This window comes from Oryx dammah, unplaced genomic scaffold (assembly GCF_014754425.2).
Source record: "Oryx dammah isolate SB20612 unplaced genomic scaffold, SCBI_Odam_1.1 HiC_scaffold_27, whole genome shotgun sequence".
Classification (NCBI taxonomy): domain Eukaryota; kingdom Metazoa; phylum Chordata; class Mammalia; order Artiodactyla; family Bovidae; genus Oryx; species Oryx dammah.
In genome coordinates this window covers 23,169,480-23,194,410 of record NW_024070211.1, presented here as the reverse complement: position 1 = coordinate 23,194,410, position 24,931 = coordinate 23,169,480, and the positions used below count along the sequence as shown (strand labels likewise).

Here is a 24,931-nt window from a genome sequence, read left to right as displayed (position 1 = left end):
TTGCAACAACATATCACCCTTTTTACTTTACATCCTCACCTCTGCCCCCACCTTTGTTCTATAAAAGAAACTAGCAGCCAAAACCCAGGCAAGATGGTTCTTTGGGACACTTGTCCACCATCATCTCAGCTTCTGAATAATATCGCTATTCCTTGCATCAATAATTTTTCTCTGGATTTATTGGTCTGTCATGTGGCCAGCAGTACAAGCTTGGATTCTGTGACACCATCAGAGCCAAGGACAGATGGGGTGCAGCTGAGATCCTTGCTCACTTACTTTTGTCAATCAAGGTGTGTCCCTCTTCTTCCCTCTCTACTCCCCCTAACAGGCTTCCCCGGTGGCTCAGTGGTAAAGAATCCACCTGCAGTGCAGAAGACACAGATTCAATTCCTGGGTTGGGAATATTGCCTGAAGAAGACAATGGCACCCTACTCCAGTATTCTTGCCTGGAGAAGTCCATGGACAGAGGAGCCTAGCGGGCTACAGTCCATGGACTCAGTCTCTGTCCATGGACTCAGTAACTAAATGACAACTTCCTCTAGCAAACACATTTGCAAGCTTCCAAATGTTACCATTTCTATTAATGTTTAGCAATATCCAAATAATGCTTGCAAAAAAATGTGAATACTATAGGGGTTAAAAAGAGCCAAACAACTGAAATGCAACTGAGTTTTAATATACCTATAAAAAATATAAAATTATCTGATCATCAGAAGTCCCTCATGACACATTTTACATTTCAAGAAATACAGTACAAGTAAGTAAAAATCTGGATAATTTGATAAATTGGATTAGACTAGTTAATAGTTTATCTCTTGTTATATGTAATCTCGTTTGAACTTTTAGGATATATTTGATCCTATAATTTTCCTCCAGATATATAAACATAAATGACACATATTGCAAAAATATGAGAGAATTGGATTTTCTTTTTTTCTTTTATCATTGCTTTTACTAAAGGTTGTTTTTAAAAAATCATTTATTGTTAATACATTTAAAAATATGGGTATGAAGGATCATTTGAAATTATAGTATCTTACATATTTACAGTGTTTAACAATATCCAAATGCTTTCATATACATAATGTTGATTTTTCTAACAACCTTGGTACAGAAGATAAGGCAACAGAAGATCAAAGGTTTAAGGTCACATATAAATAGAAAATTTTAAAACTGAGACCCAAATTTGGGGCTTTCTCATCCACCCACTGGTATCTCTCTCCTACCCACTGGTATTTCTCTCCTATCATGTGGTAAATTGAATTCCTGTCATGAGCAGGAGGATAGAGAAGGTGACATTTTACGAACACACTCTTATTTTACAAGTCAATTTTGTAAGTTACCATTCAAATTCCTCAATATTCTTCATGATTTCCATGTACTTCTATTCTTACCCAAGTATTATGTTAAAGGAATTAGATAACCTCAAAAAAGCCAGAAAGAAACCTCAAAACTTCCTGCTGTGCTTTTCAAGGCAGCTCAATAGTTCAGTTTAAATAAGACTTTAATTTTTTTTTAACACCTATTATAGAAAACTATACTAAAAGTAAGTTCTTCATTCCACATTCTAAGATCTAACTCTAATCTGAGGGAAAGAAAAATATGGGGATGAGAATATATTGATAGTGTAAGGACAAAAATCCATTTATAGGTCTTGTCTTTGTCCATTTGCAGCTGTCTTCCATTTCTATTCTTTTAGACAGAGCACCTAAACCCAGTCCAGTCTCGCTACCATGAGATTCATCCTTAAGTCTGAACTCACCTTTCTCTGCAGTTGGGTGTAGTAAGCGTTAGGGTCTTCAAAAGATCCAGCTAAATCAGCATTTATAGTCACTTAACATCTGTTTTGGAAAATGAAGTTTTTGGAATAAAATACCCTCCTAAATTAACTGAAACACACAGACCTCAGGTGTTTTTGAACATGTGAGTATCAACCCAATCAAACAAGACACCATGTGAGCAACTAAGTATTTGTCCATTATGATTCTAATCGCAGTTCCCAGTATGCCCAATCTTCATCCTCAGGTTCTTCATACAATCTGACACGGCAAGTGTGGTATCAATTGTGGAAATGTTTCCCGGGGAAATATTTGCACTCCAACATGTTCTTAAAAGCTGATAGAATGGATTTATCATAAGGCAAAACCATAAACAAGTTTTGGGTTTGATGGCCACAGAACCTATATGCACCATATGTCAATGTCTTATTCAAAGGGAGGTGTTTGATACAATTTGCTGCCTCAGTGAATGTATAAATGAATGAATGAGAATTACAAAGGAATTTAGCAGTTTGTACATGGCCAAAAGAACCCAAGTCCTGCTCTAGTGACGAAACCAATGCAATCTTCCTGCCACGCTCAGTCTAGATTTCGAATCATCCAGTCACATCCCACTCCTCTCTACTTAATATATGAACCACTGGCCCCACTAGACTAGTACAGAAACAAACAAGAAATGGAGGAGCGAGAAAACCCTGGAGCCTAGCTTTCACTTTTAACCTGATTTTTTTGGCTTCCAGGGATGCTGCTCATTAAACAAGGGAAAAAAATGTTTGCAATTTTCAAAACATTTTGCATGTTAATTCATTCCAGATGCAAACAACTTTCAAGGCAAAAATCACTGGAGGGTTCGTGGTGAACAGGACCTAGTTACCGAATGAGGTCACATAAAAATTAAAAAAACACTAAAGAATAAATAGTCCAACGCTGTCCCGGGGGGCATGAGCTATGCAACCCAAGTAAAAATTAAAACCAAATTACAGTCACTAATCAGCATTGCATAACATATCCGACTCATTTGCATACAATGCAATTATCCTGATAGATACTGAACTCAACACACCCAGCTGGGTTAGAGTGTCCCCAAGGATGTGAGCCATTGGGCTTTTTCCCTGTGCGTTGGCTGCATTCCCTCATGACCACGACAGCAAACCACTCATCAACACCGCACAGTGCCACTAAACTTGGAATATTTGAAATAAAAGTGATGCAGATCCATGCATAACTCACATTCAGGTCCCCTCAAATGAACAAGAAACAGGCTGATTCTGGGCCAGTGCTCCATGTCTAGAACATCCTATTTGATCTCGCGTTTTAGAAAACCACAGTCATCTTATGCTATATAAAGAATTCTTCTTCTGCTTCTTTTGCTTCACCCTGGACTGGCAGAGGAAGGGCACATTCTGAGAGTATCTTCTTAGCACCAAGGTCCCTTTGGCCAGCAAGTGACAGGGAGTGAACCCTTTCCTTAAAGATCCTGTTGTTTTTGGAAGCAGCTGACCCTGAGAAAGAGGTTGACAAGCATGATGGTGGCTGGTGGGTCTGAAGATTCCTAGGAAATCTGCTCGCAAAAGATGGCCTGGGTTCAGAACTGACCACGGTGAATCCGGTGTCAACATTGGTCTCTGCCTCCAGCTTCTCGAAGCTGTTTTCCCGGCCGAGGACCTTTGTTCTGGCCCTGGGTTCGAGGTGAAGAGAAGACAGTTGCGGTTGGGATTCCGTGGCTGGGCTGCTGGGCTGAGCTGAGCCACCAGGGCTTTTCCACGAAGTGTCACTGGAACCGTCTGACGCTGGCCACCCACCAGGCTCAGGCCGCTCCACGGAGCCCACCTTGAACCTCCTGCCCCGACTCCTTCGACTCCTCAACTCTAGGGTCCTAATTGCAGAGACAGGGGTCAGCCTGGAACCTTGGGGAAGAGTGTCAGCTCCCGAGGTGCCATTCAGAAAAGGAGGCTCACCATTCCTCACACCAAGTCCTGGATTCAACTGGACCTATGGGGCAAGGAGAAGAGTTAATGTTTTCCATTAACTAAGTGCCAAGAACAGATTACATCATACTCAGGCTTCTGCCATGCTGTGCTCATGCAGACTTTCAATAAAGTCAGTTGAACTGAATAGAAGTAAGAGGTACAGTCCTTCAACAGGATGAGCTGCCACCTTTGCTTCCTGGACATTATATTCTACCTTTTTATTTAATCAAATAAAGTTTTTCTCTTCCGGAACTAGAATCTGGCTATTTACACATTCAGAAATTGTTCAGGATTGATATTAGACTATGAAGTCTAGAGGAGCCTCCATGTCACTAATTTTTACCTGAACTCTATTGGAATTTTACAAGGCTGACCCTTCTCCTTTACATTTGAAGATTTCTCCTTAAATTTTGATGTCAATATGTTCTTCTGGATTTTCTTTTTCCATCCACCCCTCTCAGTTTTGTCACAGGACATAGTTCTTCAGTGCTAACCTGGGCCATCTTCTCTTCTCAGTCTGCACACTCTCTCAAGAAAATCTCATTAAATCTCCTGCCTTCAACTATTATCTAACTGATGAAGGCATAGGAAAGTCATTATAGTTCAGATCCATCTCTTAAGCTTCTGACTTATCTATCCAACTGTCATCCAGGCACAATCTCCTAAAACTCAACATGTCCAAAGGTGAGCTCATCGCCCTCCTCTCACTAAATCTATTCTGCTAACTCTTCTCCCTCTCATAGAACCTGGCATCATTTGCTCCATACTAGCCAAGCAAGAGCTTCATTTTCCCTTCCTCATCCTCCATGTCACCCATTCCCATGGACTCTGTCTTCCAGAGACTTCTCGGGTCTTCCTGTCCCTCCATGTCCACTGCCATTAACCCTAGGGCAGATGTCAGCCTCACTCGTTGAAATACTGCAACCGCCATCTGTCAGGACACCTCATGGGTGCTCCTGGCCTCCCTCTAACCCATTCTCCACTCTACAATCAGAGGAGCTTTGAAAACAGTTTTATCAGGTCACCCTCCTGCTTCAAGTAACTCCCTACTCTTCTTAAGATAAAATCAAATCCCTTAAACAGACCACCATACCCTTCGGGGCTTCCCTGGTGGCTCAGATAGATGGTAAAGAATCTGCCTGCAATGCGGGAGACCCAGGTTCAATCCCTGGGTCAGGAAGATCCCCTGGAGAAGGACATGGTAACCCACTCCAGTATTCTTGCCTGGAGAATTCCATGGACAGAGGAGCTTGGTGAGCAATAGTCCATGGGGCCTCATAGAGTCGGACACAACTGAACAACTAACACTTTATTTATTTTTCATACTCTTCATGGCAAATAGATGGGGAAACAATGGAAACAATGACAGACTTTATTTTCTTGGGCCCCAAAATCATTGTGGACAGTGACTGCGGCCATGAAATTAAAAGACACTTTCTCCTTGGAAAAAAAGCTATAACAAACCTAGACAGAGTATTAAAAAACAGAAATATCACTTTGCCGACAAAAATCCATATAGTCAAAGCTATGGTTTTTTCAGTAGTCATGTATGAATGTGAGAGTTGGACCATAAAGAAGACTGAGCGTCGAAGAAGTGATGCTTTCAAATTGTGGTGCTGGAGAAGACCCTTGAGAGTCCCTTGGACAGCAAAGAGATCAAACCAAATAATCCTACAGGAAATCAACCCTGAATATTCATTGGAAGGACTTAGGCTGAAGCTGAAGCTCCAGTATTATGGATGCCAACTGATGTGAAGAGCCATCTCACTGGAAAAGACCCTGATGCTGGGAAAGATTGAAGGCAGGAGGAGAAGAGGGCAATAGAGGATAAGATGGTTGGGTGGCAACTCAATGGACATGAGTTTGAGCAAACTCCAGGAGATAGTGAAGGACAGGGAACCCTGGCATGCTGCAGTCCATGGGGTCACAATGAGTCAGACATGACTGATAAACTGAACAACAACAAATACCCTTCACAGCCTGTCCTTTCTTACTCCAGCTTAATTCACCCCTTCTTCCTCTTGTCAAAATTGAACCTTTTTCAATTCTTGGAACATTATTTGTTCTTTCCTAATGCCAGTGTTTTTGTATATTATTTCCTCTGTCTGGGATATGTCACCTCTGACTCTTTTTCCTGAAAACTCCTACCTTTTGTCAACTCCAAGCTTACATATCATTTCCTCCTAGAAGCCTTCTCCATGTCACTGAATCTGGGTGGTTGTTGTTCAATCGCTAAGTCATGTCTGACTCCTTGTGACCCTAGGGACTGTAACCACCCAAGATCCTTTGTTCATGATTTTTCAGACAAGAATACTGCTGTGGGTTCCATTTCCTTCTCCAGAGATCTTCCTGGACCAGGGATTGAACCTGTGTCTCCTGCATTGGCAGGCAGATTCTTTACCACTGAGCTATCAGAAAAGAAAGTGAAAGTGAAAGCCGCTCAGTGGTGTGTGACTCTTTGTAATCCCATGTAGCCCGCCAAGCTCCTCTGTCCATGGAATTCTCCAAGCAAGAATACTGAAGTGGGTTGACATTTCCGTCTCCAAGGGATCTTCCTGACCCAGGGATCAAACCTGGGTGTCCTGCATTGCAAGTCAATTCTCTACCATCTGAGCCACCAGGGAAGCCATCAGAGGTACCCCTAAATATTGGTTCCATCACTTATTAGTTGTGGGACTTTAAACAAGTTACCTAATTTTTCTGTACCTTAGTTTCCTCATACATAGAAGGAGATGATAATAAGTACCAATGTCAGAGAGTTGCTGAGAAGTTTAAATTGTAACAGTGCCCAGGACATAGTGTTCTTAAACATAAGTTGGCTACTATCATCATCATTAATCATACTACTTGCTGTCCTGGCAGCCTGTACTTTCCATGTCCTAGTAGTCACCATGCTGTTCTGCAGTTGTGTGCTCAAATTCTCTGTATCTTCTTCTAGACTTTGGCAACTGGAAGAGCTAGGACTTTATACACTATCTTGATCAGTATATCTCCAGTACTTAGCACAATGCCCAATCTGTGGTAAGTAATCACTAGATGTCTGTTGGATAAATAAATAAAGCTTCAGTTCAGTCGTTCAGTCGTGTCCGACTCTTTGCGACCCCATGAATCACAGCACGCCAGGCCTCCCTGTCCATCACCAACTCCCGGAGTTCACTCAGACTCACAGCCATCGAGTCCATGATGCCATCCAGCCATATCATCCTCTGTCATCCCCTTCTCCTCCTGCCCCCAATCCCTCCCAGCATCAGGGTCTTTTCCAGTGAGTCAACTCTTTGCATGAGGTGGCCAAAGTACTGGAGCTTCAGCTTCAGCATCATTCCTTCCAAAGAAATCCCAGGGCTGATCTCCTTCAGAACGGACTGGTTGGATCTCCTTGCAGTCCAAGGGACTCGCAAGAGTCTTCTCCAACACCACAGTTCAAAAGCAGCAATTCTTCGGCGCTCAGCATTCTTCACAGTCCAACTCTCACATCCATACATGGCTACTGGAAAAACCATAGCCTTGACTAGACGGACCTTAGTCCGCAAAGTAGTGTCTCTGCTTTTGAATATACTATCTAGGTTGGTCATAACTTTTCTTCCAAGGAAATAAAGCTTAATGCCTAACAAATTGAGTGTAGAAATGTATGTCCTGTAATTATTGGCCATTAAGTGGATACAAAGTCTTTTCAAGAAACTGCAGAAGGACATCCATCCTACGGATGGTCATTTCTGCAATCTTTAAGAGAGAGAACACCAATTTTTCCTTTTTTTAAGAGAAGTCCTTAGACCATATGGTAGAAGAAAGTACAAAATCTTTACTATAGAAATGTAGGTTATGCAGTTGGAGTGAAGAATTTTCAGGAGAAACATAATGCTGAGTGATTGAGATAAATCTCAAGAGAAAATGAAGTTTCTCTTGCCAAAGAAGCAACTGAAATGCATTTGTAGAGATTCTGATTATTTAAAGCACATCTTTCTAAGAAATATTTGTAAAATGTTACAGATTGAGAGCTAGGTGTTTTCGAGTTTCAAGGAACATTAGCAAATACCTTGATGAACAGAAAGATTATTTGCCACACATTTGGCTCCATACACTTGAGAAACAAGGGGCTCTGCATCTCTGAAACATGATCAAGCTGTTAAGGAAAATCTGACATCATGCAGGGAAAATAATACTGTCTCTTACTAAAAGTAATTCTAAGAAACAGCAAGAGAGGATTTCTCCCACATTGAGGGGAAAAAAAAAAAAAAAAAAAGACTGCATGGTTCCCACATGTGTGGCCAAAAAGTAAAAAAGGCCTTCTTTCCAGGGGAACTAGTTAACTCAAGTCTAACATGCTGGTGTATTATCATAGCCTAACTGACCCAGATGGGGAAACAGTGGAAACAGTGTCAGACTTTATTTTGGGGGGCTCCAAAATCACTGCAGATGGTGACTGCAGCCATGAAATTAAAAGACGCTTACTCCTTGGAAGAAAAGTTTTGACCAACCTAGACAGCATATTCAAAAGCAGAGACATTACTTTGCCGACTAAGGTCCATCTAGTCAAGGCTATGGTTTTTCCAGTGGTCATGTATGGATGTGAGAGTTGGACTGTGAAGAAGGCTCAGTGCTGAAGAATTGATGCTTTTGAACTGTGGTGTTGGAGAAGACTCTTGAGAGTCCCTTGGACTGCAAGGAGATCCAACCAGTCCATTCTGAAGGAGATCAACCCTGGGATTTCTTTGGAGGGAATGATGCTAAAGCTGAAACCCCAGTACTTTGGCCACCTCATGCGAAGAGTTGACTCATTGGAAAAACCCTGATGCTGGGAGGGATTGGGGGCAGGAGGAGAAGGGGACGACAGAGGATGATATGGCTGGATGGCATCACTGACTCGATGGCTGTGAGTCTGAGTGAACTCCGGGAGTTGGTGATGCACAGGGAGGCCTGGCGTGCTGCGATTCATGAGGTCGCAGAGTCAGACACAACTGAGTGACTGAACTGAACTGAACTGAACTGACCCATGGAAGCTGAAACTCCAATACTTTGGCCACCTAATGCAAAGAGCTGACTCACTTGAAAAGACCCTGATGGTGGGAAAGATTGAGGGCAGGAGGAGAAAGAAGGGAACAACAAAGGATGAGATGGTTGGATGGCATCACTGACTCAATGGACATGAGTTTGGGTAAACTCCGGGAGTTGGTGATGGACAAGGAGGCCCGGCGTGCTGTGGTCCATGGGGTCACAAAGAGTCGGACATGACTGAGCAACCGAACTGAACTGACCCATGGAAGAGGAATACCCAACACCAGCTTCCTCTAGCCTTTCATGTGAGAGAAGTGAAGTATTCAACTCCAGCCCACTCTAGCCATTCTCTTCCACCTAAGAGGAGAGAAAAAAAGTGTAAACACTTGTGAAGTTCAAAGCATAGACTCATTAAGACTGAGACCTAATCTTAGAATGACTCCCTTCCCCCAATTCCTTGCTACCACATTAGTAAAGTATTATTTACAGCTGTTCCTATGTCTCCTACATCATCCTGGCTATCAGGGGGAAAAAACTACAAGACATTTCAAAAGGTAAAAAGGTACAGTGAAAAGACAGAGCAAGTATCAGAACCAGATGTGGCAGGGATGTTGGAATTATCAGGCCAGTAATTTAAAATAATTCTTATTAATATACTAAAGACTCTAATGAATAAAGGAAATAGCATGCAAGAACAGATGGCAATCTGAAAAGAAAGATGGAAATCCTAAAAGAAGAACCAAAAAGATTAAAAAACAAAAACAAAAAAATACTGTAACAGAAATAAAGAATGCTTTAATGGGCTTCTTAGTAGACCAAATACAGCTGAGGAAACGGTCTCTGAGCTAGAGGACATATCAAAAAAATGCTTGAAAAAGAAAAGCAGAGAGGAAAAAACAGGCTGAAACAAAACCTACAAATCAGAATGGACAACCTAAAAACTGGGACAACTACCAAAATAGTAATAGATATTCAATGGAAATACCAGAAGAAGAGAGAGAGAATGAAACACTAGAAATATTTGAAACAATAATGACTGAGAATTTCCCCAAATTTATGAAAGTGAAGGTCACTCAGTCATGTCCGACTCTTTGCAACCCCATAAACTATACAGTCCATGGAATTCACCAGGCCAAAATACTGGAGCTGGTAGCCCTTACCTTCCCCAGGGTATCTCCCCAACCTAGGGATCAAACCTAGGTCTCCCTCATTGCAGGAAGATTCTTTACCAGCTGAGCTACCAGGGAAGCCCCCCTAATTTATGTCAGACACCCAACAACAGATATATCCACTAAGGAGTCAAACTGTAGGATAAAAACTGCCAAGTGGATAATAGGGTAGCCCAAGGTATGCATTCAGTAAGTACTTGGTGAATAAATAAACACTGACATTTCTGGTCATGTATTCAGACATTCATTCATTACTGAGCATGTACTATGTACCCTAATATCAGTCTCTCAAAAACACATATCCCAGGCTCCGAAAAGCATCAGACAGTCTGCACTGACAAGAGGTCATGTAGGAAAAGACATGGAGAGACACATAGCATCCTTCTTACACAGACAATAATTACACTACAGTTTCCACTGTACAAAGCACCTCCATGTATATCCCCCGTTTTGATCTCATAATGCAAATTGTACATGTCACTACCATTCAGAGGCTCTATCAGTGACTGCTGTTTATAGTCAGGATAAAATAGAAGCTACTTGGCAAGGCTTTTGCTCTTTCACCCAAGAATGGTTTTGCCTACCATGTGCCAGACGTTGTTGTAAGTACTGGGAATACAGGAGTGAACCAAAAACGGTCCCTGTCCTCATAGTGCTTACCACCATAGTGGCTGACCACGTGCCTGAGGATGTAGCCTCTGCCCACCTTCCCATCCTCTTCCCCCAACCCCCTCCCTTCTCTCCAGCCACATGGGACTATAGGGTGCTTTCTGAACATGATGGCTAAGAAAATGCTATTCTACATATTCTCACCCATCATCGCCTCCATTTGGAACACTTTCCTCTCCTCTCCATCTGGCTACTTCCTTCTGGGCTATCCGGCTCAGGCAGGGCCAGGTCTCACCCCTCAGGGAAGCTTTGCCCACCACGCTCACTGGATCTAGCAAACCACCCCCTGCAACCCCCTCAACACACGTCCATCCTGGCCCTGAGGAAGGGTTGCATGTGGCGAAGGGAACTTGTGATGAGGACTCTCCTGTAATGCATTCCTGCATGCTCAGTCCCTCAGTCATGTCTGACTCTTTGTGACCTCATAGACTGTAGCCCAACAGGCTCCTCTGTCCATGGAGTTCTCCAGGCAAGAATACTGGAGTGGGTTGCCATTCCCTTCTCCAAGGGATCTTCCTGACCCAGGGATCGAACTTAGATCTCCTGCATTGTATTATTATTTTTTTTCCTTTGGTGGACATCAGTCATTTGTGCTACCCATAATATGTCCCCTCACTGATCTTCCCTGGGGATTCTTGTTCCCCCTCCCCCAGGAGTCCCAAGAGAGTCTGAGTCCAGAAAAAAACCTAAGGATGCAGGAGGGGAGAGCCTCTGCCTCAGAACTAAGCTATCCACACAACCCCATTCCCCTGAGTGAGTGACTGAGTGCATTCGAGAGAGAAGAGAGTCTGATCCAAGTTGTACAACTGACGTGAAGTCCAGAAGTTTTAGGGGACCTTTGTGGGGTGAAGAACTCAAATGGATCCTCTTCAGAGTTGCTGGCAGCCAGCTGCTGACCACAGTGGCCTATCTGGGGAAGTGGCAGAGCTCAGAGTCAGCTCCAAGGCCTGCTTCTTAAGACCCAGGCTACTTAAGCACAGAAAACAATGTAAGAACAGACTTATGGTCACAGGGGCGGGGAAGGAAGGAAAAGGTGGGCTATATGGAGAGAGTAGCATGTAAGCATATGCGCTACCATACGTAAAATAGATAGCCAACGGGGATCTGCTGTATGACTCAGGGAACTCAAACCGGGGCCCTGTAACAATTTAGAGGGATGGGATGGGACTGGGAGGGAGGTTCAAGAGGAGGGGACATATGTATAGCTATGGCTGATTCATCTTGATGTTTGACAGAAAACAACAAAATTCTGTGAAGCAAGTATCTTTCAATTAAAAGACAAATAAATTTATAAAAAAGATAAAAAATTTAATTTTAAAAAAGAAATAAAATTAAGGCTTGCACACACACGTGCGTGCACACACACACATGCACACACAAAGCCAATGCATCTACCCCTCATTCTCTCTCCCCACAAGGAAGTTTGCAATGGGTTTCATATCCTGAAAAATTCACCCCATTATAGGACTGAAGTAGCTATAATGTATTATCTTATATAGTGTATGAATCCGATCCTTTGTACATTAATTCTTCAGGGACTTTTATATGACACCAGAAATAGAAGTTTCCAGAAGATAATTCCCCGTTTTGTTTGCAAAAGCCTAACCTCATTGATATTTATCCAAAAAACTATTCTGCACTCCCCAAATTCAACCTAACTTTCCAATGGAGCTAAGCTGCATAAGCCATGATTCAGAAGTAAAAATGTCAGTTGGCCTTTAAAACAGAAATGTGTCTCCTGCTGCACACACTTATTACATTTTTGCTCAACAGCGAGATTTGAATTCTGGAGATTAAGACTGAAGGAAAATTTTTAGATGCCTTGCAAATTAGTGAATTATATAATAGGCAACTAACAGAAACAGTGCCTATCTGCCTTATGTGAATGAGAAGGTAAAGGATTTAGAGATCATTTCATATAGAATCAGTATGACTCATATTTTATTAATAACTCAAAGCTGATGAGAATAAAATTAATCAAAAGGAAAGATAATTCATTTTTAGCCTGTTTTTACCTTATCCAGTAGGTCTTAAAGCACTTCCTGACCATTTCTCAAGGACAGAAACTTTTCTGTGAATATCATGTATACCTCCCTGCCTGCACACACTTACAGAGTACTGGACTGTGGTGGTTAACTGCCTGGTTTCAGAGCCAGGTAAACACTTAATCTTGTGTCTTGAGCAAGTAACTGGTACCTGTACTCCTTGGTTTTGCCTTTTGTAAAACTTCCTAGGTTGTAAGAAGGACTAAATAAATAATCAAAGTGAAATACTTAGTCTAGGGCATAATATCAGAGAAGGCAATGGCACCCAACTCCAGTCCTCTTGCCTGGAAAATCCCATGGATGGAGGAGCCTGGTAGGCTGCAGTCCATGGGGTCGCTGAGAGTCGGACGCGACTGAGTGACTTCACTTTCACTTTTCACTTTCATGCATTGGAGAAGGAAATGGCAACCCACTCCAGTGTTCTTGCCTGGAGAATCCCAGGGATGGCAGAGCCTGGTGGGCTGCCGTCTATGGGGTCGCACAGAGTTGGACACGAGTGAAGCAACTTAGCAACTTAGCAGGGCATAATATAAACAATAAGAGCTAAAATTGCTTTCTGGGCACTGGCTTAAGCTCTTTATAAATGTCAGGTCACTTAGTGTAAATAACAACCTGTCCTCTAGGAAGGTATTATGCTACCCTCATTGTGCTAACGAAGGAAACAAGGTTCAAACATTATGGAGCTACTAAGTGGCAAGGTTCAACTGCCACATAATATTGTATAAGAAATGACTTGTGGTAACTGTAATTATGCTTGCTTTCAGTAGTGTGCTTACCAGAAGATTTTTTAATTCAAGCTTTTCTCAATTTTGAAGGGTTCTAATCATCTAACTTGATTTGGGGTAAAATTTCAGAGTGATGCAAGATACTTAAAAGTTAGGTCAACAGGATGGCATGTTTAACATTTGTTGTTGTTATTGTTTTAGTCACTAAGTCATGTCTGACTCTCTGTTCCCATGGATAATGCTCCTCTGTCCATGGGATTCTCCAGGCAAGAATACTGGAGTGGGTTGCCACTTCCTTCTCCAGGAGATCTTCCCAACCCAGGGCTCGAACCCACGTCTCCTACATTGGCAGGCAGATTGTTTATAACTGAGCCACTAGGGAAGCCCAACATACTTAACATTCCCAACTTTAATTATAACTTCAGCTTTCTTAGGTTCACATGGAAAGAACTAACGAAATTTCTGAACTGAAAGAGTGGGCAAAATATTGGTGTCTAGTTAAGGAGCATGGTTAAAGGAAAATCTGAAAAATGGGACGTTGTCTGAGTCTACTGCAAACTACTTGTGTAAGCTACCAGCTCACAGCATCTGAACTTCCTCTTCTGTCAGATGAGGGGATTTGATTAAATCAGTGACTCTCAACTGTGCTATAAATTATATATTAGCATTATCCAAGGAGCTTTCAAAAAATACCCAAGCCTGGGTGCCCCCCAAGGATTCCAGTCTAACTGATCTGGAGTGAAGTCATGACATGAGAATATTTGAAAACTCCCCAGAGATCCTGGTATGCAAAGAAGGTTGAGAACCACAACATGATTTTGGCTGTCAAATCACACGGCTACATGGGCATCTAGAGATCACAGAGACCACACAGACATACCTGAAGCAGAATCTTGTTGCCGTCATAGTCCTGTGTTTGCCACCGGGTGCGGCTGATGGGGACACAGGGATGGGGTAGAAGAGGCACTAACTGGCCAATCTCCTGGACCTTGAACTGCAACACTGAAGCCTCTTTGGGGTCCACCGATGTTCCGAGGGGCAGCTGCTTCAGGGAGAGCTGCAGCGCGAAGGTCTCAGTGGAGTAGAGCACGAAGAAACAGAAGTTGCTCTTTTGCAAGGTGGCTTCTCTCTGCAGGATCATTGCGTAGAGCCGGATGGCATCTTCGTAGTTATCAAAACTGCAGTAGAGTGTCACTCTCAGGATCTCAGTGCCACAGTGCACCTGCCTCACGCCCCAGATGGGCATCTGGCTATCCAGACTGTAGAATTCCTGATTGGCAAGAATGTAGGGGCAGCGTCTTCCCTGGGCGTTCTGCGTGTGGTAGCACTGCCACGGCCAATGCTGTAGGGAGTCAAGCACGCGGAAGAGCCTCTCCTCGCCTAGGTTCTCTTGCAAGAAAAGCAGAACAGACATCCCCGGGAAGCGTGACCGCTTGGAGTAGCACTTGTCGTAGTATTTCACTGGACTGGCCCGCTCGGACACAAGAAAGAGACGGATATCTGGGCAAATGCAATCTAAGAGCCGATCCAGGGTTTGCTGCAAAAGCAAGCCCTGCCCGGCGTTGGCCAGGAGGTGGACAGTCATGGCCGGGGGCTCCGGTATCTCATCCATTGTGGATGCTGAGGATGACAAAGGATGCTGGCGAATGGGGCCCGCAGGTCCGGCTTCTGAAATGAATTGGAGGGGTGGGCGGTTCCTACATTCAGCCTTCAGCCCAACAGGAAAGCTTCAGGACTTCAGAGCCACGCTCTTATCCTGTATGCCTGGTTGCTGCCGGCCACACTGTGAGAGAATCTCCACAGATTGGGGGACAACAGCCTCCATGAGACACACACCAGCAGCGGGGTCCATGTCATCCAGCCGGTGTATAATGTAACTGCGAGTGCAGGGCTGTGTCAGGCACTCCCTGGGTTCCTGTTTGACCTAAAAACCCATAATCCTGAGAAACACTCGAGTGGGTGGTTCTTACAGACACTCGGTAAAGGAAATGACCAGGCAAAAAGGAATAAGAATCGGCTGTGAGAGGCTGATAGCAATCTGTTTAGTTGAAAAGACATTCATTTTCTGGGCCCACAATGGGTTCTGGTTTCCTCCTTCCCTCCCTCCCTGTTTACAGTAGCCCGCCAGGCCACCTGAACACAATGACTGCTTTAAAACAATCCTCCCAACTTGTCCCTTGGCCAGGAATTTTCCCCCTTTGTCTTTTTATTTTCTTCTTGAACAATGGATGCCTGGGCTTTGAAGAGAAGTTACTATATCCAAATAATTTTAACTGTTCACTGAAAATGATTCTCTCTGCTGCCAAGTGTATTCAAAAGATATTTACTCAAGCCCATTCTTTAGAAAGAGTGAGACCTTTCTAAGGTCAATAATAATCCTTGTCCATTCTGTTGAGGATTTACTACATACCGGTCATAAACTGTTCTGGAACTTTACGTCAATTGGTTTAATCCTCCAGCAAACCTACGAAGAGACCATTGTCCCCAAATTACTGAGAAGGAAACAAAGGCACAGAAAAGTCACGTAACTTGCTCAAGGTCTCAGAGCTAAAAGTGGCTGAGGGAACATTTGAATCCAGGAACTGAGTGAATGGCCCCGCTGTGAGCCAGGGAGAAGGTACCTCTCTGGTACCCAGATGTCCCAGACTGGACTTTCTCCCTGAATATAAGGAAAGGCTGCCCAAGCAAGGACATTTATTTCTCAGAGACTCTGTGTGCTGTTGAATCTCAAACTGAATAATCCTCATTAAGAACATCCAAGCTCTAAATATATAAACTTCCCTGATGGCTCACATGGTAAAGAATCTGCAATGTAGGAGACCTGGGTTTGATTTCTGGGTTGGGAAGATCCCTTGGAGGAAGGCATGGCTAATACTCAATAACACCCAAGCTCTAAACATAACACCTACCCTAATGTGTTCTAAATATCCATTTAAAAATCATTAGGAATTCTGATAGTTGTGCTACTAAAAATGTAGACAAGCACATTTTTCTAACTGTAATTTTTAAAACGCTAAATTTATTAATGCTTTTAGTGCAATTCAGGAGACCCCAGTTCAATTCCTGGGTTGGGAAGATCCGCTGGAGAAGGGATAGTTTACCCACTCCAGTATTCTTGGGCTTCCCTTGTGGCTCAGTTGGTAAAGAATCTATCTGCAATGTGGGAGACCTGGGTTTGATCCCTGGGTTGGGAAGATCCCCTGGAGAAGGAAAAGGGTACCCACTCCAGTATTCTGGCCTGGAGAATTCCATAGACTGTATAGTCCATGGGGTCGCGAAGAGTCAGACACGACAGCAACTGAACTGAACTGATTTTTATCTGTGGGCTTCCCTGGTGGCTCAGATGGTAAAGAATCTGCCTGCAATTCAGGAGACCTGGGTTCGATCCCTGGGTTGGAAAGGTACCCTGGGGGAGAGCATGGCAACCCACTCCAGTATTCTTGCCTGGAAAATCCCCAGGGACAGAGGAGTCTGGCGGTGGCGGACTACAGTCCATGGGGTCACAAAGAGTTGGACATGACTGAGCAACTAAGCACAGCACTGCTATCTGCAGAAGGGAATCATTTCTATTCAGATTTTTTTTCCTTTTTTAATTTTTATGTATGTATTTATTTTTGGCTGTGATGGGTCTTCCTTCCTCTAGTTGTGGTGAGCAGGAACTACTCTCTAGTTGCGGTGTGTGGGCTTCTCATTGCTGTGGCTTCTCTTGTTTCAGAGCATGGGTTCTAGGGGGCATGGTTCTCAGTAGCTGCAGCACGTTTGGTCAGTAGTTGTGGCGCATGGGTTTAGTTGTTCCGTGGCACATGGAATTCTCCCAGACCAGGGACTAACCCATGTCCCCTGCATTGGCAGGGCTCTCCACCACTGAGCCACCAGGGAAGCCCCTCAGATTTCCTTCCTAAATCTAACCTATACTTCTCATCATTTGAGTTTTGTAAATCCTATACATTTTGCATTGGAAAATCTATAAATATAGTTTATTACAGATACATTGATTTTTAATTACCATCTGTGATTCAGTAATTGAATTCATTTTGCTCCAACTTTCCAAAATCATTAGACTTTTTAAAGGCATAGTTCTAAAGAATTTAGCTTCCACACTGGCATGTGAAGACAGTAATTTTCTCATTCCTCAGCACAATTACCCTTTCCTTTCTGCTGTCCTTCACTCACAGAGCTGATGCAGGCATTCAAGACTTCAGACATGGTTTTTGGAACAGTGTTTGCCATTCTAGAAATAACTTTAAAGATTCGAGAAGAAAAATTATACCCCTGAGACAAAGATAATAACTCACAACATTTTGCAGAAGGCAAGTGTTTAAGCCTTTATATAGAAAAGGTTTTCCTCCTTGATGTTGTTTTAATCTTCCATCTAGCGTTAAAACATTATTTTTTCCTCGTGAGGTTGTCATTTATGTCAGGACTGAAAAGATTTCTGTAATTTAATGGCTGCCTAAGTGCCAAGAAACAGGTGGATGGGGGAGGGGGCCACCAACCTCCTTTCTGACTGGCTGCCTCTACGGTTATTATTTCTCCAAGAACAACCTAAAATATTGACACCTTCCCATCCCTCACGTCCAGTAATAACCTCCATTCCTCATAGCCCCCTCCACCCATCACAGTGGCCAGATTCAGCTGAAGAGTACTCACGGTACTCTTCATTTGTGCACACTCCCTCTGTTGAAAGCACAGGTGGAAATATTAGGGGAAGTCATCAGCTTTGCCTCCCAGTAACTGGACAGCTGACACTCCATTCACTACCTTTTTTCCCCTGAAACTTGGGAAAGATGCCCAGGTATCTGTCAATCACCAGCTTCTGGACGGCAGCCAACTGGTCAACTCTTCACAGCAAAGTGGAGAAGCTGATGACAGGCACTGCCAGGAACTCTAAGAAATCAGCTAGTTAGGAGGGTTTGTTGGAACCCATGGACGGCCTCTGGGATTTGTCCCTACGGCAAATCTCATAAATACACCAGGAGACATTCAAACCCTGAGATCCCACCCGTACCCCAAGAAAACTTTGAGCTTCTTTCTCTCTTTATAAAGTTTGTCTATTTATCCCACATGTTGACAGTCAGCCACTTGCCCACAGCAGAGAACAGATAATTGCCAAGTCTTGCTTTGGAGAAGCAACTTCAATTATGTCATCAGGGATCAAGGTCACTGCAGGATGCAAGAAACTCCTAGGAGGAGACACCAACCTAGACAAGAGGGTCAAGGAAGCCCAAGGAAGAGGAGAAGCTGGCAGGGGACCCCCACTCCATCTTTCTCCCCATGTATCCAGAGAGACACTGAGCATCTTGACTTTGATCACTCTGAGTGGCATTAACCTGAAGCCCATCTGGAGCAAGCTGTGGGCTGGCCATGGACCTCAGTGTGGCTGAACATTACAATCATCTGGGTGCTTTTCAAGAGGTTTTGCCCAAGCCCAGTTGCAAGCCAATTCTATCAGAACCTCTGCCTGATCTCATTAACCTGCCTTATGATATTACCCTCTGAATATCTCTAAAATCTGCCCACTTCTCCCCACTTTTATCATCACATATGGGACTGTATTATACCCTGAAGCAACCCCTTACAGGTACATTCTAGCCTTTTCTAACCTGTTCTTCATGCTGCAACAAAGAGGGCATTTTTGAAACACGCGTCACTAACCACATCATGTCTCTTGCTTAAAATCATTCAGTGCCATTCCTGTTTTGTGTTGATCTTTTAGGAAAAAGATCAAAACAGTAACTCCACAGTGGAGACATCATTGTGACAGACGTCAGGGAAATCAAGTGACTGAGGTTAATAATACCAGTAATAAGACATATAACTTCTACGGAAGTCTTGCCAGAAGTTCATAACCTTGGTCAAACCCTGAGAAAACATCAGACAAGCTGACACTGAGAGACATTCTACATAATAAATGATGAGTGCTCTTCAAAAGTCTGAAGGTTATGAAGAATAAAATTGAAAATGTTACAGATTGGAGGAGACGAAGGAGACGCAACAAACGAATGGGATGTGGATTCTGGATTGGATCCTGGAATAGAAGAGGGAGATCGGGGGGAAACGAGTGAAATTGGAATAAGTGCTTAGTTTAGTTAGGAATATAAATGCCAATGTTTTTTCCTGGTTTTGGTAACTATGCACGCTCATGAAAGTTGTTAATCTTAGGAGGACTTAGGAGAAGGGTAGATGGAATTCTCTGTACTACTTTTGCAGCTTTTCTATACGTTGAAATGATTTCAAAACAAAAAGTTAAAAAGAAAATCCTTTAAAAAAAAAAAAAAAGAGGAAATGCTATTTGAAGTCCCAGAAGGTGGGAAGGAAAGGAGCCAGGCAGGTGAGGAGACTGGGTGTGGGGAAGAGGGAGGAATTCTAGGAAGAGGGAGCTGCTGGGGACAAGCTGCAGAAGAGCGAGGGGCCTCTGATCTGTGGACTGAACTCAAGGTGGCTGCCCGGTCAGAACACAGAAGGGGGGATGAAGCCAGAAAGGCAGCCAGGCTTCAAAAGTCTTCATAAAGGCTTTGGAATTTCTTCTACTGGAAGCAGAACCACAGAAAGTTTCAAGCTGAGAACTATCTTGAAAAGGAAATCATGTTTTGAGGAAAACCTGGATAGGAATGAGATATGGAAAGTCAAAGTGAACGGACAGGCTTATTCGATATGGGCAGAAAGCTGCAGTGATGGGACCAAGGGACCTCCCAGTGTGGTATTTACAGTTGAGGCTGTCAGCCATCAAGTAGGGATGGCTGGAGAAAGGCAGCAGAGTTAAGTTGAGGAGTGTGTTCTGGACAATGCGTGTAGATGCTTGTGGGTCACCCAAGTCGAGATGTCTGGTGGCCGTTTGACAGGGAACCTAGAGGGGAGCCACAGATCAGAAAAGGTGCGTGGGGATCCATTGACTTCTGGGCATCTGTGGGAATCCACGTGATGATGCAGGTGGAGAATCCACAATGAGAACAGGAAAGGCAACAAGCAGACGGGGCCCTGGAGTACAGAGTAATGGATATGGGGCATGCGAGTGGTACCCAGAGAGAACTGAAGAATGGTCTCACTGTACCAAACCAGCGTGGGCGTTTGTGCCTTGGGCTGTGAGGGTTTCAGGAGATAGTGTTGGCCGGAAAGACCACAACACTCAGTATCACAGAATAACACCTGTGACTCAGTCTACCTCCTCAACGGAGGAAATTCAAAGGAAGCACTGAGCAGACTTTGAGTCATTCTAGCCTCTTTTCCTCACTCCCAAAACAACCTTAACTCTAACTCTTTGTCTGATACTCATTTGCTAGCCAGGAGCTAGAAATTCAGAACTTGAGGTGGGAGCTGGAGAAAAGGTGTTGAGATGGGATTGTGGTGTGCTCACTTTTAAACCCTTGACAGCAGCCTACAACCCTGTATCTGCAGAGCAGGCACAAGATAGAAGGAATCTGCAGGGAAGAAGTAATCTTGGCATCTTCTAAAATATGAGAGCTGCGGGGAAGCGAAGGGGCTTTCCCAGCATCACGTAGCTGGCTAGTGGCAGAGCCTGTGTTTCTGGTTTTTCTTTTTTTTTTTAATTTAAATTTATTTATTTTAATAGGAGGCTAATTACTTTACAATATTGTATTGGTTTTGCCATACATCAACATGAATCTGCCACGGATGTACATGTGTTCCCCATCCTGAACCACCCTCCCCCCTCCGTCCCCGTACCACCCCTCTGGGTCATCTCTGGTTTTTGAAACATGCTTCCGCACCACTCCCAAGGAAAGACATGCGCAGTGGCTGCATACATATAGTCAGGTGAGAGACATTCAAGTTCAAGACTCATGTCAGCACATAAAAAGGAAAAAGGAAGGTATGAGGGTTGGGCATTATACACACTGTTTGGGTCCCATGCCCTGGACACCTTGGTTCACGTGTTTCTCCATCCTTAGCATTCCTGCTCCAATAGTCTTTATATACTCAGCATTCACCATCCCAGACCTTCTCCTAAAACACACACACACAGCCTGTACCCTGTGGTCAGAACTTCTGGCTTCTCCAGGGAGTTAGAACCAGTGGCAGGCAGACAATGGAAACCTCTATGATTCCCGCCCCACTCTGGGCTCCTCCAGGCAGAGAAGGGGAGGGAGAAAGTGGCCGCGGCAAGCTTCTTCTCCAGGCTGGCGTGGCTCTTAGCTGACATTTCTCTCCTGGCTCCCTAGAGGATCACCACTGCCCAACCCCAAACAATGCTATCAGGCTTCCTATTAAATTGCCATCTGTTTCCCCTTTCCCAGGACAATGCAATCCAGTCACAGAGCCTGTGAGCAGATACCCAACGTTTTCACAGGTGCAACAAAGAAGGTGCATTTCCTCCATCGTCTTTGTGGTGGTCTTCTGCTCTGACATCATTTCTAAGGCTCTGACCAGTTATTGTTCTTGACTGAACCCCTCAGTAGCTGTTGTCGACTGAACTAAAATCGCACAACATAAAAGTTGTGAGTTAGGTTTTATCCACGATCTTGTTGAGGACGATAACACGGAAGACAGCTTCTCCAATAGCTTTGAGGAGCTACTAAAAAAAGGTGAGGCAGGAGCCAGATACACATGAAACTTTTTCCTGGGAAAAACATGTAGTCAAGCCTAATAAGATTACTGCTAGTCACAAAAACCAGACATCTCAAGTTACTGATTTTAGTGCTTTTCTATGTACTGGAAGATGAAAGAATCTGGGGTTGTTGCAATTTTTCCATAGACATGCATCTTATCTAGGGGCCGGTATATCCAAAGCACAGAATGCTTCCTGTTTTTCTCCATCTTGAATTCCCCTCAGGGTGCAACGCATGAAGTGGCTAAAGGCTTGATCCTTGTAGAACGGGAATGGTAAGCAACATTCTTTCTCTGCCCTGTGTAAGAAGGCAGAGGAGGAGAAGGGAACAAGCTGTGAGCCAGGGATGTGAGCCACTCCACTGAGCTCTGCTGCCCACACAGCGAGGACCTGGAATTTCTAATCCTTCAGGTTTGGTTTCATCATTCATTAAAGATAAAAAGTAGCAATAATAATAATTGACCTGCCTTGGGCTTCCCTTAGGACTCAGTGGTAAAGAAACCGCCTGCCAATACAGGAGACACAAGCTCGATCCCTGGTCCAGGAAGATCCCATATATAGGAGAGCAACTAAGCCCCTGAGCCACAACTACTGAGCCTGTTCTCTAGAGCTTGGGAGCAATAACTACAAAAGCCTGAGCACCCTACAACCCCATGCTCTGCAACAAGAGAAGCCACCGCAGTGAGAAGCCCATGAACTACACTTAGAGAGTAGCCTCTGCTCACCACAAGTAGAGCAAGCCTGCACACAGCAACAAAGACTCAGAACAGCCAAAAATAAATTTTAAAAATAAATAAAAATGAAATTATTATTAATAATAATAATTGACCCGCCTCTCCACATGGAGTGAATCAAATAAACTAAAATACCCTAGAGGGCCACCCAAGCTCTCAAGTGTTCTTCTAGTGTAGTTGTCTCTTTATGAAAGATTTCATATTTAATATGGGTTTTAACTCCCCAAATAATATCCAGTAAATGGGTACTACTGGCTGTCACAAATGGGTATCTAGCAAAAGGAATGATGGATAAATTAGTGTACACTATTTTCACGGAACACTATGCAACTGTAAGAAACAATGAGAGAACTTGGGAGAAGCAAACTGACGCCATCCAGTAAGGCTGAAGAGCTCCATACCCTGCACTCAGCATTTCCCCTCCCGAGTATAGACTCTGGAGAAATTCTCTCACATACACACAATAGAAGGAAAATTCAAGAATGTTTCATAACTGCATTGATTGAAATACTAAAAAAAGGAGTGTGGGGGAGAGGGAACCATCGAAATGCACCAAAAGAAGAATAGATAACTATTTATATCACATTCTTGCATTAGAATCAAGGGAAATGAATGAGCCTGAACTACCCACTTCAGTTTGAATGAATTTCATAAACATAAATTTGAGTGAAAAATCAAGTTTCAGAAAATACATATAGAATGATACCATTATTATAAAATTTGGAAACATGCAAGAACTCTTGCATGGTGATAGATATAAACCTAGGTAGTGAAAGAATGGGCCTCCCTGGTGGCTCAGATGGTAAAGAACCTGCCTGCAACATGAGAGACTCAGGTTCGATCCCTGGGTCCATAAGATCCTCTAGAGAAGGGAATGGCAACCCACTCCAGTATTCTTGTCTGGAGAATCCTATAGACAAAGGATCCTGGCGGGTTACAGTCCATGGGGTCACAAAGAGTCAGACATGACTGAGCAATTTTCAACTTCTGGGCAAAAAATAAAGAAATTCATGGGGACAAGAAGCACTAAATTCAAAATGTTGCAGGGGGATATGATCAATGTACTGATAATCTTTATCAAGCTGGGTGGTGGGTACAGGTGTGTTCATTATATTGTTTCTAGACCTTTCTGAAGTATTTCATTATCATTTTAATGAGGGAGACCTATTACGTACCAACCTCAGGACTTGCCTGGTGGCCCAGTGGTTAAGACTTCATCTTCCAATGTAGGGATGCAAGTTTGATCCCTGGTCAGGAAACTAAGATCCCACATGTCTCAAGGCCAAAAAACCAAAACATAAAATGAAGCAATATTGTAACAGACTCAATAAAGACTTTAAAAATGGTCCATATAAAAAAAAAATCTTCCTATGTATCAACCTAGAAAGATAGCTCCAGTATAGTATTAAATGAAATGAAAGCCTTTGTATACAGCATGCTGCTGCTGCTAAGTCACTTCAGTCGTGTCCGACTCTGTGTGACCCCATAGACGGCAGCCCACCAGGCTCCCCAGTTCCTGGGGTTCTCCAGGCAAGAACACTGGAGTGGGTTACCATTTCCTCCTCCAATGAATGAAAGTGAAAAGTGAAAAGTGAAAGTGAAGTCACTGAGTCGTGTCCGACCCTCAGCGACCCCATGGACTGCAGCTTACCAGGCTCCTCCTTCCATGGGATTTTCCAGGCAAGAGTACTGGAGTGGGGTGCCATTGCCTTCTCTTGTATACAGCATAAGATTCTGATATCATACATATGTATATATGTGTATGATTGATAAATACAGGAGGGAAGTCTAAAGGATATAAACCAAGTCTGAATAAGAGTGACAACAGAGGATACTTCTGAGAGATGGGATTACAGGATAAAAGAATATTTCTTTTCTTTATTTCTTCATGTGTTTCTATGTTACTCATATTCATTACAAATACCATGTATTATTTTTAGAATTAATATGTGCACAAATTCAAGTAATATATGAATTGCAGTCTTCTAATCCATTCTTTCAACAAATGTTTCTAAGCACATATCATGTAATTCAGGCACAGGGTTAGATGCTGGGGACACTGTAACTAACAAAAATTAATGCTGCCCTAGTCTTCATGGAGTTTATATTCCAGTGGCAGAGACAAATATTGATCAAATCATCACTCAGTGAAATGTAAAGTGGTATCTGTGTTACATTACAGACAGCAGGTAGAATATTTGCCCTGTTCAGCAAGGTCAAACAGGCTGTCTCAGAATAAGCAAGCTGTGATCTTGAAAAGAAGCAGAATTTACCTGGGAGAAGCGG

General features: G+C 43.3%; 1 protein-coding gene and 1 long non-coding RNA gene across 2 annotated transcripts; both read right to left on the bottom strand.

The window, feature by feature from the left end:
- Nucleotides 1–655: 655 nt before the first annotated feature.
- Nucleotides 656–24,112, bottom strand: LOC120854456. The gene is made up of 2 exons (XR_005718992.1): nt 24,078–24,112; nt 656–2,399 (listed from the first exon to the last, which is right to left on the bottom strand). It is a non-coding gene; the product is annotated as an uncharacterized LOC120854456 (long non-coding RNA).
- On the bottom strand, nt 971–15,252 carry FAM124B (family with sequence similarity 124 member B). The gene is made up of 2 exons (XM_040228477.1): nt 14,229–15,252; nt 971–3,770 (listed from the first exon to the last, which is right to left on the bottom strand). Exons 1-2 carry the CDS (start codon nt 14,958–14,960, stop codon nt 3,117–3,119), a joined length of 1,386 nt encoding a protein of 461 aa, XP_040084411.1. The 5' UTR covers nt 14,961–15,252; the 3' UTR covers nt 971–3,116.
- Nucleotides 24,113–24,931: the final 819 nt, after the last annotated feature.

Excerpts from the sequence above, each read along its gene's own strand:
- FAM124B (XM_040228477.1), bottom strand. The coding sequence starts at position 14,960 with ATGGATGAGATACCGGAGCCCCCGGCCATGACTGTCCACCTCCTGGCC. Across the intron at positions 3,771-14,228 it reads GCAACAAGATTCTGCTTCAG|GTCCAGTTGAATCCAGGACT; the intron begins GTATGTCTGTGT and ends CTTGCCCCATAG.